This window comes from Schistocerca americana, unplaced genomic scaffold (assembly GCF_021461395.2).
Source record: "Schistocerca americana isolate TAMUIC-IGC-003095 unplaced genomic scaffold, iqSchAmer2.1 HiC_scaffold_1492, whole genome shotgun sequence".
Lineage (NCBI taxonomy): Eukaryota > Metazoa > Arthropoda > Insecta > Orthoptera > Acrididae > Schistocerca > Schistocerca americana.
This window is the reverse complement of record NW_025725576.1, coordinates 12,163-26,486: the sequence shown is the minus strand read 5'-3', so window position 1 is coordinate 26,486 and position 14,324 is coordinate 12,163. Positions and strand designations below refer to the sequence as shown.

The 14,324-nt window shown below is 42.3% G+C and overlaps 1 protein-coding gene across 1 annotated transcript; it reads left to right on the top strand.

Annotated features, from left to right (window-relative positions):
• Window positions 1-1,855: 1,855 nt before the first annotated feature.
• On the top strand, window positions 1,856-9,672 carry LOC124569426 (tropomyosin-like). Its single transcript, XM_047131062.1, has 2 exons — window positions 1,856-2,014; window positions 9,388-9,672. Exons 1-2 carry the CDS (start codon window positions 1,901-1,903, stop codon window positions 9,655-9,657), a joined length of 384 nt encoding a protein of 127 aa, XP_046987018.1. The 5' UTR covers window positions 1,856-1,900; the 3' UTR covers window positions 9,658-9,672.
• The last annotated feature ends 4,652 nt before the right edge of the window (window positions 9,673-14,324 follow it).

The window sequence follows — 14,324 nt, the reverse complement described above, 5'->3', positions numbered from 1 at the left end:
TTTCCAGTCTTTAGGTACGGATCTTTCTGTGAGCAAGTGGTTGTATATGATTGCTAAATATGGAGCTATTTTATCAGCATACTCTGAGAGGAACCTGACTGGTATACAATCTGGACCGGAGGCCTTGCCTTTATTAAGTGATTTCAGGTGCTTTGTTACTCCGAGGATATCTACTTCTATGTTTCTCATCTTGGCAGTTGTTCTTGATTTGAATTCCGGAATATTTACTTCGTCTTCTTTGGTGAAGGAGTTTCGGAAAACCGTGTTCAATAACTCTGCTTTAGTGGCACTGTGATCAGTGACTTCATCGTTGTTATCGACCGTCATTTTTATTCTGTAGTTCGCTGTTGGACATAGTGGAGCTGTGGACGCTAGAAAAGTGCCAAGAGGAAGAAAATCTGAACATTTCACAAACATTCTGCTGTTTGACTTAAGTAGACAGGTGATAGCAGCTGAGGCAGCCAGAAACATTTACGGCATTTGTGAAACTAAAGCTATTGGCCAGAGCAGGGCAAGATTTCTTTTTATCTTTTTGAGGAGGACAGAGTCGCGCTACGTTCAACATACGCTGCAGCCCATCGGCTTTCGACGGAAAATATTTGATCGCCCCCCCCCCCCCCCCCCTTACACATCATCGAGAGTCAGAAACACCGAATGGTAACGCACAACTATATAAATTTTTAAGAATATACTTACCTCCAGGAAGAGCAACTCAGTTCTGCCTGTTTTTTTTCCCCTAGTAACGCAATGCGACAGAAATTTCCATTTCATCTGTTTGTTCTTTCAGTTTGTCCCAAAATGTAACAAAACTTTATACAGTGAACATTTCGTGCTGACAAACTTTGACGCAGACTGGTACATCACTGTAACTATTTTAAATACGTTAGAGAAAAGTATATATTAGCAGGCAGTGGCTACGCGGCTACTGTACAGATAGGTTCCAATAACGGACATATTTTGAAGTACTGTTAATTCTTGAACGTAATTAAACTTAGAAGTAAAAATCTAAGCTTTTGCATAGGTAAAATTATTCGAAAATGTCCAACGAAAAAAGGAAATTCCCTTCAACCAGCCAATTATGCAGTGACCTACAGTCAACGTGAGCTGCGTGCCATGTTCCAATTCAGTTTTCTCACATTACTAAATGCCACAGAGGAAAGAAATGACAAAAAAATCGTAGGATCGGCTAAGAATCGAGCACAATATCTTTGTATTTGCAGTTCACAACTATCAACTTACCCTCAGAGCTATAAAATTCATGCATGCAATGTCGAAAAATCAAAGTTCTAATACTCCCTTTATTTATCGTTATATCAACGTATTTTGATGAGATCAACGCAATTACCAACACTGAAAAGTGAAGCTGTATTGTATCCATTTCTTGCTTTGCTGCTAATTTACCCGCTTTACATATAGTTAGCATAAGCACAAATGGTTTTAAGCAGTATACACAGTTTCCGGTATCTACCTCCTTTGGTAATGTTTTATCTTATTTTGTCCTATATCCCTGAAGAAGCACCTCCTTGAAATGATCTACGAAATCGAATGAATGAATATATCAACTGTAAGTACACATACGCATTCACAAAATTTTCATTCGTTGTAATATGATTAGGCTTTGCACTTCCATAACTTAGCTTTCCTCAACGCTTGCGTTGGAAACTATTTTTAGGACGTCCACTTAATGATCAGGACTCAAGGGGAAACTAATATTTCAGTGTAGAAACAATTGTTATCGCGGCACGAACTTTGACTAACCTTACATGCACCACACACACACACACACACACACACACAAAATATGTAGAATATAATGATATTGGTTACGACTTAGCCAGGATCTGTAGTGAGTGTACGCCTTCTTTGCATGTTGCAGAAGTAAGCAGAAACAACCAGCAACATGGACGCGATCAAGAAGAAGATGCAGGCGATGAAGCTCGAGAAGGACAATGCGCTCGATCGCGCCCTTCTCTGCGAGCAGCAGGCCAGGGATGCCAACCTGCGAGCCGAAAAGGTAAGTGTCGCGGAACTCCAATTGGAATTTATGCAAATAAGAAGTAAATCATGGTGTGGTTATTCCCTCGTGGTGGAAAGTTTGATGACCGTTTCCTTCAGATGCTTCAAATAGATAAGCTTCGACAAGAATGTGAGCAGGTAGTCCGTGGGAGGGTGCAGAAAGTGGAACTGAAACAATTATTTCTATGACATTATATTGTCAGATATCCTTAATATGGGATCAGGCAGCACAAGATACATGCAAAAATTAACTAATGAGTATACAGGGTGAGGCATCTACGACGGGGATCTCAAATACACAGAATGAATAAATATATAGAGGTGTCGTTTTTGCAAAGTTATAGCGGACAATATGGCGAATTTCCTCACGTTGGAAGTAATTTTTATCGTTTATAGTCTCCGAATTACGATACCGACTTCGTTTTGTTTTCTCTTGTGGACTATACACTTATTTTTGCGTCATTTGAAAGATGTTACAAAGATAACTTAAACGACATCACATGTGAGGGATTTCATCAAACAGTATAAAGATAATAGGACAGCGCCACAAACCGCTGTCCCGGCGTCAAAGTTGGTTCCACAGACGTCTGCCCTATTATAACAAATGTAAGCAAGACTGTAGCTCAGTTACAGTTCGTGAATTTATCATCACAGCTGTCATACCAAGTGCTCAAAATGTTGAACTGAGCATTGCCGCCGGCCGCTGGTGGCTGAGCGGTTCTAGGCGCTTCAGTCTGGAACCGCGCGACCGCTACGGTCGCAGGTTAGAATCCTGCCTCGGGCATGGATGTGTGTGATGTCCTTAGGTTAGTTAGGTTTAAGTAGTTCTGAGTTCTAGGGGACTGATGACCTGAGATGTTAAGTCCCATAGTGCTCAGAGCCATTTGAACTGTTATTTTTTTTTTTTTTTTTTTTTTTTTTTTTTTTTTTTTTTTTTTAAGCATTGCCAGCATTCTGAATTTCATCCGGAGTTAACCAGCAGCGTAGATCCTTGTTGTAAGGCAGTTTTCCTAAGGCCTCTTGTTTTTTCTCACCACAGATAAAAGTACAGAAATGTTAAGTTTGGTGAGCGTGCAGACCATTTTGCGTTTCTAAACGATCGTTACAATGCACTCCACATCTTCTCGTAAGGAGGTCTGTCATCACATGTGCTCAATAGGAGGGACATCAAACATGTTGGTACCAGAGTAACTGCCGTATGTCCAGTGAGATGTCTTTCAATAACTGCGGCAGCACCATATCTTAGGTAGGAACTAGAGATACTAATGTCTTTCGAGTCTCATCAATAAAACACGGACCAACGTTGTAGGTCTTGGAAAAACATGTACCAAACTTTGATAGACAACTAGCGTTATTTTTATCCTCTTATTTAAGGTACCGTGGCTTCTCAACTGACATTTGGTGCGTATTGACTTGCCCATGGCTTGGAAATTATTATCCTTCCTTAAACACAATTTTGCATAGATGCACCGCATCACTTTACAGTTTACGCAAATAATATTCAGAGAATTATAACCAATTTTGTAAGTCACTGCCATGAAGCTGTAGGTGCAGCGAAATGTGAAGAGGATGAAATGCGATGAAACGCAGTGCTCGCAGAACACTCGTTTGGTTGATGCCTCTCTCGTACTTCAGAGGTGCCTCTTACTGAAATCTGCATTGTGTGTTATTGCTGCTAAGGTGTTAGTTTAATTTCTTTCGTCAGTTGCTCTTTTTCCTTGGCGTATTTTAACTCAACACTTTCTGTTCCGAGAACTTTTTTGTATAATGTTTGCGAAGACAGATGGTGAGTTCTAGGCACTATCTGGAGACACTTCAGCATACAACGGCCCCGCTGGCGACATTCGCCACAAATGTAGAAGATGGAATGGAAACTTCTAGAAAAATCTTCTAAAAGGAATATGGTTGGGTGGCAGATCCCTGACCCATACAGGGAGATACTGTAACGATCGCTGGGATTCGTCGTCCGAGCACAAACGTAGACACTGTGTGTGTGTGTGTGTGTGTGTGTGTGTGTGTGTGTGTGTGCAGGAGTGTGCAGAGGTATAGCGTGGAGACGCACTTTCTTCCAGGATCGACTAAGACTTCGCTGGCGACAGCCACAGTGGAGAATCTAGCGGTTAGATTTTGAGAAGTGTTGATTTCGCTACAAGCAGCACATGATGTCGTTCCTTAGTGAACAGTTATTTCCACGCGGGTAACATTTCTTCAGCCCTCTTCAGTGTCTCACACACAGTGAAGCGCTTTTTCACAGAAGAATACTTAAGTTGAATTTCTGTTCCTGGCTAGTGAGCAAACAGTAATCTTGACTAGTTCTGTCTTGTACTGAGGCAATTTCACCCCTAGGAGTTTGCGGACGGCGTGTTGCATCCAGTGTGTAGGCAGAGAATTACATGTATGCCACGTAAGTTACCTGCGTAGTGGCCAACCACCAACGAGCAGATCATTGGTGCAGTATAACTGCTGTCTATACTTAAATAGCTAGTAGGTGCACATTGGTTTGGTGGATAGGAAGAAACTCAGTTATGTTGAGTTCCATTTGCTTATCCACTGACCTTATCTTCTGTTGCTCACCGCTAATCAGTATCAGCCAGCTTTGTGTCCATCTAATAAAAGGGTGTAGTCAAAATAAAGTCAAACATGTGTTCTGACAATCTCGAAATTACGTTTAGGTTAGAATCTGACATCGTGTACTTCATATTTATACAATTTTTTGCGCTCTACATGTTTTTAGACGGTAAATCAGACACAGTATCCAATTATAATACACTCTAGTAACGTCCTGATAGGAATAATTGTTTGATTTGCTAAACTTAAATACAAACCAGAACAAGATACTTCATTGTGTAAAATCCCTAGGTATAGGTTGTTAATAGCAGGGTCTTTTTATCATTTGTAGGGGTGACAATTGCACTGCGGAGACAACCACACATACACACGCTTTACGTTACAAACACCATGAGGGTTTACAATAAAGTTTACATAAATGCAAGCGATACTTACATCTGGTTTATATTACTGTCATTCATGTACACAAGTTTTCTTCCTCTCTTTTGCCTTAGCAAGCTGCTATGATCATAAAAGTTACTCCTGCAGCTACAGGTACCTGTGCTAAATACATAAAAACTGTCCCCTTGGCGCCACAGTTCAGCCAAATGTGTGAACTCGGAAAACAGATTACATCTGACAGAAACAGTTTGAACAATAAATAAACATATTTCACAAAATGAAGTACCATATGCCGTTTAGCCCCTCATGAACCATGGACCTTGCCGTTGGTGGAGAGGCTTGCACCATAGATGCAACCGCAACGGATAGGTCTGTTGAGATGCCAGAAAACTTGTGGTTCCTGAAGAAGGGCAGCACCCTTTTCAGTAGTATCACGGGCAACAGTCTGATTGGAACTTCCCTGACAGATTGAAACAGTGTGCCGTACCGAGACTAAAACTCGGTACTGGGGGAATTAAAGCTGTGAAGACGGGGTGTGAGTCGTGCTTGAGTAGCTCAGATGGAGCCGGCACGGTAGCTCAGCGTGCTCGGTCAGTGGAAGGATCAACAAACGAACTTGAACGGATGTCATTGTGATATTCGCAACGACCAGACACAGCGATCAATAACGAACAAAATGCAAAAAAAAGAATTTTAAAAATGGTAGAGCACTTGCCCGCGTAAGGCAAAGGTCCCGAGTTCGAGTCTCGGTCCGGCACACAGTTTTAATCTGCCAGGAAAGTTTCATATCAGCGCACACTCCGTGCAGAGTCAAAATCTCATTCTGAAAACAGTCTGGATGATTGACTGATCTGGCCTCGTGACATTAACCAAAACGGCCTTCTTGTGCTGGTATTGCGAACGGCCGAAAGCAAGGGGAAACTACAGCCGTAATTTTTCCCTATGGCGTGCAACTCTACTGTATGCCTCAATGATGATTGCATCATCCTGGGTAAAATATACCGGAGGTAAAACGGTCTCCATTCGGACCTCCGAGCGAGTACTAATCAAGAGGATGTCGTTATCACCAGAAACAAAACTGCCGTTCTACAGATCGGAGAGTGGAAAGTCAGATCTCTTAATTGGGCAGGTAGGTTAGAAAATTTAAAAAGTGCGTAGGTTAAAGTTCGATATATAGGAGTTAGTGAAGTTAGGTTGCAGCAGGAACAGCCTTTTGGTCAGGTGAATACAGGGTTATAAATACAAAACTAAACATAAGTTCAAATGGTTCAAATGGCTCTGAGCACTATGGGACTTAACATCTGAGGTCATCAGTCCCCTAGAACTTAGAACTACTTAAACCTAACTAACCTAAGGACATCACACACATCCATGCCCGACGCAGGATTCGAACCTGCGACCGTGGCGGTCGCGCGGTTCCAGACTGAAGCGCCTAGAACCGCTCGGCCACACCGGCCGGCTAAACATAAGTAATGCAGGAGTAGGTTTGATAATAAGAAAACAGGAACACGGGTAAGCTACTATGAACAGCATAGTGAACCCATTATTGTAGCCAAGACATGCATGAAGCCCATACCCATAACAATAGTAAAAGTTTATATGCCAACTAGCACGCAGATGAAGAGATTGAAGAAATACATGATGAGATTAAAGAAGCTGTTCGGATAGTTTAAAAGGACACGAAAATTTAGTAGTCATGAGGGACTGGAATTCGATAGTAGGCAAAGGAAGAGAAGGAAAAATAATAGGCGAATACGGACTGAGGGAAAGGAATGAAAGAGGAAGCAACCTAATAGAATTTTGCATAAATTTAATCATTGCCAACACTAGGTGTAAGAACCATGAAACAAGTTTGTATACCAGGAAGAGACATGGAGACACTGGAAGGATTCAGAGTGGTTATATAATTGTAAAACAGAGATTTAGGAACCAGATTTTAAATTGTAAAACATTTCATGGTCACATGCGGGCTCCAACCATAATTTGTTTATGAACTATGGGTTAAAATTGGAGAAACTTCAAAAAGGTAGGAATTCAAGGAGATGGGACCTGGATAAAGTGAAAGAACTAGAGGTTTGTAGAATGTTTCAGAGAGCATTGGGAACGATTGACAAAAATAGGGAAAGGATAAAGCAGAACAACGGGTAGCTCTGAGGGAGGAAACAGTGAAGGCAGCAGAGGATCAAGTAGGTAAAAAGATGACTAGCATAGGTCCGTGAGTAACCCAACGGATATTAGATTTAACTGATAAAAGGAGAAAATATAAAAATGTAGTAAATGGAGCAGGTAAAAGCGAATACAAACGTCTCAAATAAGACAGACGGGAAGTGCAAAACGGCTAAGCAGGAATGGCCAGAGGACAAATGTAAGGATTTAGAATTACATATCACTAGGGGAGAGGTAGATAACGCCTATAGGAAAATAAGAGACACCTATGAAGAAAAGAGAACCATCTGTATGAATGTCAAGACCTCAGATGGAAAACCAAAGCAAAGAAGGGAAAGCAGAAAGATGGAAGGAGTATATAGAGGGTCCATACAAGGGCGATGTACTTGAGGACAATATTATGGAAATGGAAGAGGACGTAGATGAAGACGAGCTGGGAGATAAGACACTGCGTGAAGAATTTGACAGAGCACTGAAAGACCTAAGTTGAAACAAGGCCCTGGGAGCAGACAACATTCCTTTAGAACTACTGATAGCCTTGGGAGAGCCAGCCCTGACATAACTCTACCATCTGGTGAGCGATACCCTCAGACTTCAAGAAAAATTCCAATCCCAAAGGAAGCAGGTGTTCACAGATGTGAAAATTACAGAACTATCAGTTTAATAAGTCACGGCTAAAAATACTAACACGAATTCTTTACCAGACGAATGGAAAAACTGGTAGAATCCGACCTTGGGGAAAATGAGTTCTGATTCCGTAGAAATGATGGAACACGTGAGGCAATACTGACCTTAAGACTTATCTTAGAAGATAAAGGAAAGGCAAACCTATGTTTCTAGCGTTTGTAGATTTAGAGATAGCTTTTGACAATGTTGACTGTAATACTGTTTTTCAAATTCTGAAGGTGGCAGGAGTCAAATACAGGGAGCAAAAGGTTATTTACAACTTGCACAGAAACGAGATGGCAGCTATAAGAGTGAAAGAGAAGCAGTGGTTGAGAAAGGAGTGACGCAGGGTTGTCGCCTATTCCCGACATTATTCAATCTGCACACTGAGCAAGTAGTAAAGGAAACAAAAGAAATAAAAACTTTGAGGGTTGCCGATGACATAATTCTATCAGAGACAGCAAAGGACTTGGAGCAGCAGTTGAATGGGATGGACAGTGTCCTGAAGGGAGGATATAAGATGAACATCAACAAAAGCAGGTATGCTGAAAGAATTAGATCAGGAACTGACACCTAAAGTAGTTGATGAGTTTTGCTACTTGGGCAGCAAAATAACTGATGATGGCAGAAGTAGAGAGGATACAAAATGTTGACCGGCAATGGCAAGAAAAGCGTTTCTGAAGAAGAAAAATTGAACATGTAGGTTTGTCAGGAAATCTTTTTTGAAAGTATTTGTATGGAGTGCAGCTTTTTATGGAAGTGAAACAAGAACGATAAACTGTATAAAGAAAAAGAGAATAGAAGCTTTTTTAATGTGGTGTTACATGCTAGAGAAGAATGCAGGAGATTAGAGGGATGGATCACGTAACGAAGGGGGAAGTACTGAATATAGAACTGGGGAGAAAAGAAATCTGTGGCACAACCTCACTAGAAGGTATCGGTTGGTACGACATTCTGAGACATAAAGGATCACCAATTTGGTACTGGAGGGCAGTCTGGAGGAGGGGGGGGGGGGTGGTTAAAAGTCGTAGAGAGAGACCAAGAAATGTAGCAGATTCAGGAGGCTGTAGACTGCAGTAGTTACTTGGAGATAGAGGCTACCACAGGATAGAATAGCATGTAGAGTTGCTTCAAACCAGTCTTCAGACTGAAGATTACAACAACATTAATTACGTTTAGACCAGTAAGTTGCTCGCAGAAGACTGGCACGTTTAACTTTAGTAACCTGCTCTCTCAAAGCAGTCTGAGCGAGACGAGACCAGTGTGTCGTCATACTTTCCTTATAATCAGTACATACAACGTGATATACCAGTATTGTCACCACAGGCTCGTAACTGGAATTGTGACACTATGTGGCGTCCCGGTGAAAACTTACAATCACACGGAAAAATCTAGCTGAAACGCCGGCTTCCTGGAGGCGGTAACTAGAGTCGCTACGCAGCAGACATGGTCCTACGCCACAGGCGACCATATCCGATGAATCGTCACGATTACTTATATTGTCCCTGGTCAAGACTAACCTTTTCTCACGCTCATCAACTCGGAGATACAAGAAGTTATAGACTCTAAGCATGTTTCTCTCTGCTGTAGGCCGAGGAAGAAGCCCGTGCCCTGCAGAAGAAGATCCAGACCATTGAGAACGACTTGGACCAGACACAGGAGCAGCTCGGTCAGGTGATGGCCAAACTTGAGGAGAAGGAGAAGGCTCTGCAGAACGTGAGTACCATCACCGCTTCTCTCCCCAATCTCACGCATACGACTACAGCACATTGCAGCAGGAGCGGCACTTCTGCCGCCCAAGTATTAACCTACATCTTCAGCCATACCTCACACGCACGGTTCCAAAAAAGCTACGACTAAGACAGGCGTAGTAACTATATTAGAATTTAATAGCATTCCAGAAAATAGGTTGCATATCAGTGTCCCTTGGTACATGTATGCTGTCTTCTGTTCAGCGGTAAAGCAATGTAGCCTCTATCTGCCATGTAGACATTTATGTGGACACATCGTCATAATTCCACTGTTTTCTACTGACACTCCGTAGTTCCGTGGTAAAGTCGGGAGGAGTGGACTTACTGTTGACTTTTTGAGGGGTCATGAATTCTGTAAATTTTACCCAGCAGTTCTAGGTTTTGACTGACGATCAGCACTGTTGTACACTGAGGTAACAAGTCATGGGATATCTCCTAATATAGTGTCGTTAGCCCGGTGTAGTGCAGCAACTCGGCGTACCAAAGACTCCACAAGTCGTTTGGAAGTCCCCTGGTGAAATACTGAGCCATTCTGACAGTACAGCCGTCCATAATTGCGAAAGTGTTGGCGGTGCTTAATTTTGTTCACGAATTGACCTCTCCATTGTCCAATAAATGATAAATAGGATTCATGTCGGGTGATCTGGGTGGCCAATCATCTGCTTGAATTGTTTAGAATGTTGTCCAAACCAATAGCGAACAATTGTGGCCTAGTGACATGGCGCAATGTCATGGGAACATGAAGTACATAATCGTTTGCGGTCAATGATCGGTTCAGTTGGACCAGAAGACCAACACCATCACATGTAAACACACCATTGTGGAGCCACCACCATCTTGCACACTGCCTTGATGACAACTTGGGAACATGGCTTCATGGGGGCTTCGAGGCACTCGAACACTTCCATCGACTTTCACCAACCGAAATCTGGACTCGCCTGACCAGGCCACGATTTTCCAGTCGTCTAGGGCCCAAATGGTAAGGTCACAAGCCCAGCGCAGACGCTGCTATCAGCAAAGGCACTAGCGTCGGTCGTCTGCTGCCATAGTCCATTAACGTCAAATTTCGCCGCACTGTTGTAACGGCTACGTCCGTCGTACGTCCCACACTGATTTCTACGGTTATTTCACGTAGTGTTGTCTGTTAGCTCAGACAACTCTACGCGAACGACGCTGCTCTCTGTTGTTAAGTGAAGGCCATGGTGAGAGGTAATGCCCGAAATCTGCTATTCTCGACACACTCTTGACAATGTAGATCTCGGAATATTGAATTCTCTAACGATTTTCGAAATGGAATGTTCCATACTTCTATTCAGAGTTCAAATTCTGTTAATTCAAGCCGTGCGTCCATAAGCATGTCTGAAACCTTTTCACGCGAATCGCCTTAGTACAAATAACAGCTTCAGCATGTACTTCCCTTTTATACTCTGTGTAGGCGATGCTAGCATCATATGTGTAGGTGCATATCGCTATTCCATGGCTTTGGTCACCTCAGTGTAAATGGGTTCATGTAGGCTGTAAGAGCAAGAGACTGTGACTAAAATTCAGCCCTTCCTCTCAGCAAGTAAAGCCATTAGGCGTCACGAAATAGTAAATGCTCTGCTGTCGAAGTTACGAAATAATACCAACAAAAGTAAGGATGTTTCTTTCCTAATAGAGAAATCTTCTGCATTTGAAGGTTCTGTAATACTTCATTGGAGATACATGCGAGTAAGAGATGGAGCTAACCAATGACCTTTCGTTATAATGTGCCGCCAACCCAGGGGGTACTTGCGAACAAATGTCATACCCGCATCAGGGAGTTTGTGTGTTAGTGCACTGTCATCGCAATATTGCATGTCGCTTCTCTGTCTGAACACTTGGCTGCTGTTTCTTCTTGGTGGTGGCCAGCATGCTGACTAATCCTGGTGGAGGCGCCTGTGGTGACTGGAATATTTCGATGTACACAGTTGCAAAACTACTTCTGCATGACGTGACAGTCGTTGGGAAGGACCCGTCATGCACAAGTAGCTTCGCTGCTGTCTGCACATATCCACAGGAGACGAGCCCCCGGAGCTCTGTCCGCGGGACCAGCACTGGAAGACAAGCAGCATCTCAACGTGGGGAGGTGCATTCCATTGCACTGCAACATGGAGAGGATTAACAGCTTCCGTCATCGTGTGGACGAGGTTCAGCATCGTTCCAATTTGTTTCGTGTCTTTATATTCTGGAAGGTGAAAACTAAGGTTGTTGGTACCGTACCCCAAATGTATTGAACAATGCTCTCTCTTCGAGGTATATTTTCTCTAAATAAAGATGCACATAATGGATTAGGAGGCAGTGATAACTAGGTGGACCACCATCTCTACCTGGAATTGTTAAATTTGCTCTAGTGCATCATAAACCACTGTTGCAGTTTTAAAACACAATGCCGCAATTCATCTGTGCGTTTATCGTCATCTTCACTATAGCGGTTTCAGCTTTTGAGCGATTATCACTTGCATCTGAGAAACTGAAAACAGTAACAAGCATAAATGACGAAGTAAGACATAACTTCATGAAATAAATTATTCTCAATCTTGAAACAGCACGCATACATGCAATGAAATTTTAAGATCAGGGACGCATGTGTATCTCACTTTCATGAACTATCTTCTACGGGTATGCCGCGTCTTTCTCCTAGGAGTCGTCAGGCGCATTTTCTCTGGTAATTTAGCGGATACTTGCAATTTCGTCAGCCCACACAAATACTGCTCATAGTCTCTCATGTGACTCCCGGGATCAACGGAAAGTGTTGGTTTGTTTCCCTTTAGAAACTAAATTATTTTTAAAGCGGTGTTTAAATTCCCCATTCAATAGAGTGGTCCCAAATAAGTCTATTGCGATAGTCATTCCATCGATGTGTACCAACACGGCTACTAAAACAGGAAGAATAAACAATAATCGAGAAGAGATTAGAGTACCGCCATGCAGCAGCAGTACCACTCAGCCGCTGGTGTACTGGTTGCTCTGTTTTGTCGCTGTTAATACACATCGATAAAACGAATATCGCACTAGATTAATCTGGAACTACTGTATCGCAATAAGTACGTAAAACTGCGCTTTAATAATAATTTTGTTTGTAATGGGAAACGAACAGACGTTTGTCTTTGGCACCGGGCGTCGGATGAAGGGTATGGTGAGTAACGAGCTGTGTCTGACGAGTCTTATGAGGGAGACCCTGTATATTGAGCTCCAGATCTAATAAACTACCTGTTCCCCATCCTTAATGCGGCGCTAGCGAAGGATAGCTACCTACACAAGTCAAACACGAAGCGTTTTGTCTCTGTTTTGAGTAACGGTGTCTGTGCGGTCACGGGGAATCACACTCAGTATATGTTCAGACATATTCTGCGCATACCGCGGCAATGTGTTTGCAAATACTAATACAGCGCAAAATCGTTAAAGTGAATCTGCCATAAGCAATGTTAAATGTAACACCTGTTTAGTACTTGTTCTTATATTTCGAAATGAGACCTCTGGTTCGTATATACAAGTTATGAACTGTAATATTTTGGTGACATGTCTGAAATACACTGATATCGTAGTAACGGTCCATGCAGTCGTGTTTGTCACATGTGATCAAATTACACCGCACGTTTCACCATTTGTGACTTTGTTTCAGATGTCCCACTTGCACTTGATAATGACTCATAAGTCGAAATCTCGATATTAGTAACAATATCGAAGTTAAATGGGGACTGTGCTGTTATTTAAAAACTTATGAGGTCCCGAATAAAGGAAAGACAAACTGTTACTAATTTTTTTCTACTTACTACTAGCCTTTACGTAGTTTAATTGTTGAGTCCATTTGAGGCTGTATTTCTAAAATCAATTGGGAGAGCGCTGGGTGGTTAAAAAAAAAAAACCTTGGCGCAATTTCGTTTTTCATTTGCATTGGGAACTATGACACTGCTTCGTCTACATCTGCACAGATGCTCCGCAAGCCACTCTACGGTGCGTGGCGGAGGGTACCCTGTACCACTACTTGTCAGTTCCTTTCCTGTTCCACACGCAAGGGAAAAACGACTGTCTATATGCCCCCGTATGAGCCCTAATTTCTCGTATCTTTTCTTCGTGGCCCTTACGCGCAGTGTATTTTGGTGGCAGTAGAAACCTTGGGAAGTCAGCTTCAAATCCCGATTCTCTACATTTTTCTCTACAGCGTTTCTCGAAAAGAACGTCGCCTTTCCTCCACGGATTCCCATTTGAGCTCCCGAAGCATCTCCGTAACACTTGAGTGTTTTTAGAAACTCCCCGATAAGAAATCTAGCACCCCGCCTCTGCATTGCTTCGAGGTCTTCATTCAATCTGACATGGTACGGATCCCAAACACTCGGGTAATACTCAAGAATAAGTCCCACCGGTGCCCTGTGTGCCGTCACCTTTACAGGTGAACCAAACTTTCCTAAAATCTCGCAATAAACCGAAGTCGACCATTTTCCTTGCCTACACGTTCGGCCCATTTCATATAGTTTGAAAAATATGTAAAAATCTGCCAACCGGTTGAATAGGTTTTCTATATACCTTGAGCAGGTTTCGTCACCTCTAGGGGCGACTTCATCAGAAGGTAAGGTAATTACCTAAAATGAATGTCAGATTAAATATCTTATCTAATAAAAGTTTACATTAATGTAAACGAGTGTAAAACAAATAGTACTTACATGAAGAACATATCGTCAAAGATGTATAGTGATTTAAGAGCTGAGTTGCTCAAGTCCTACATTAAAATATAAAACATAATTTTCTTCAAAAAGG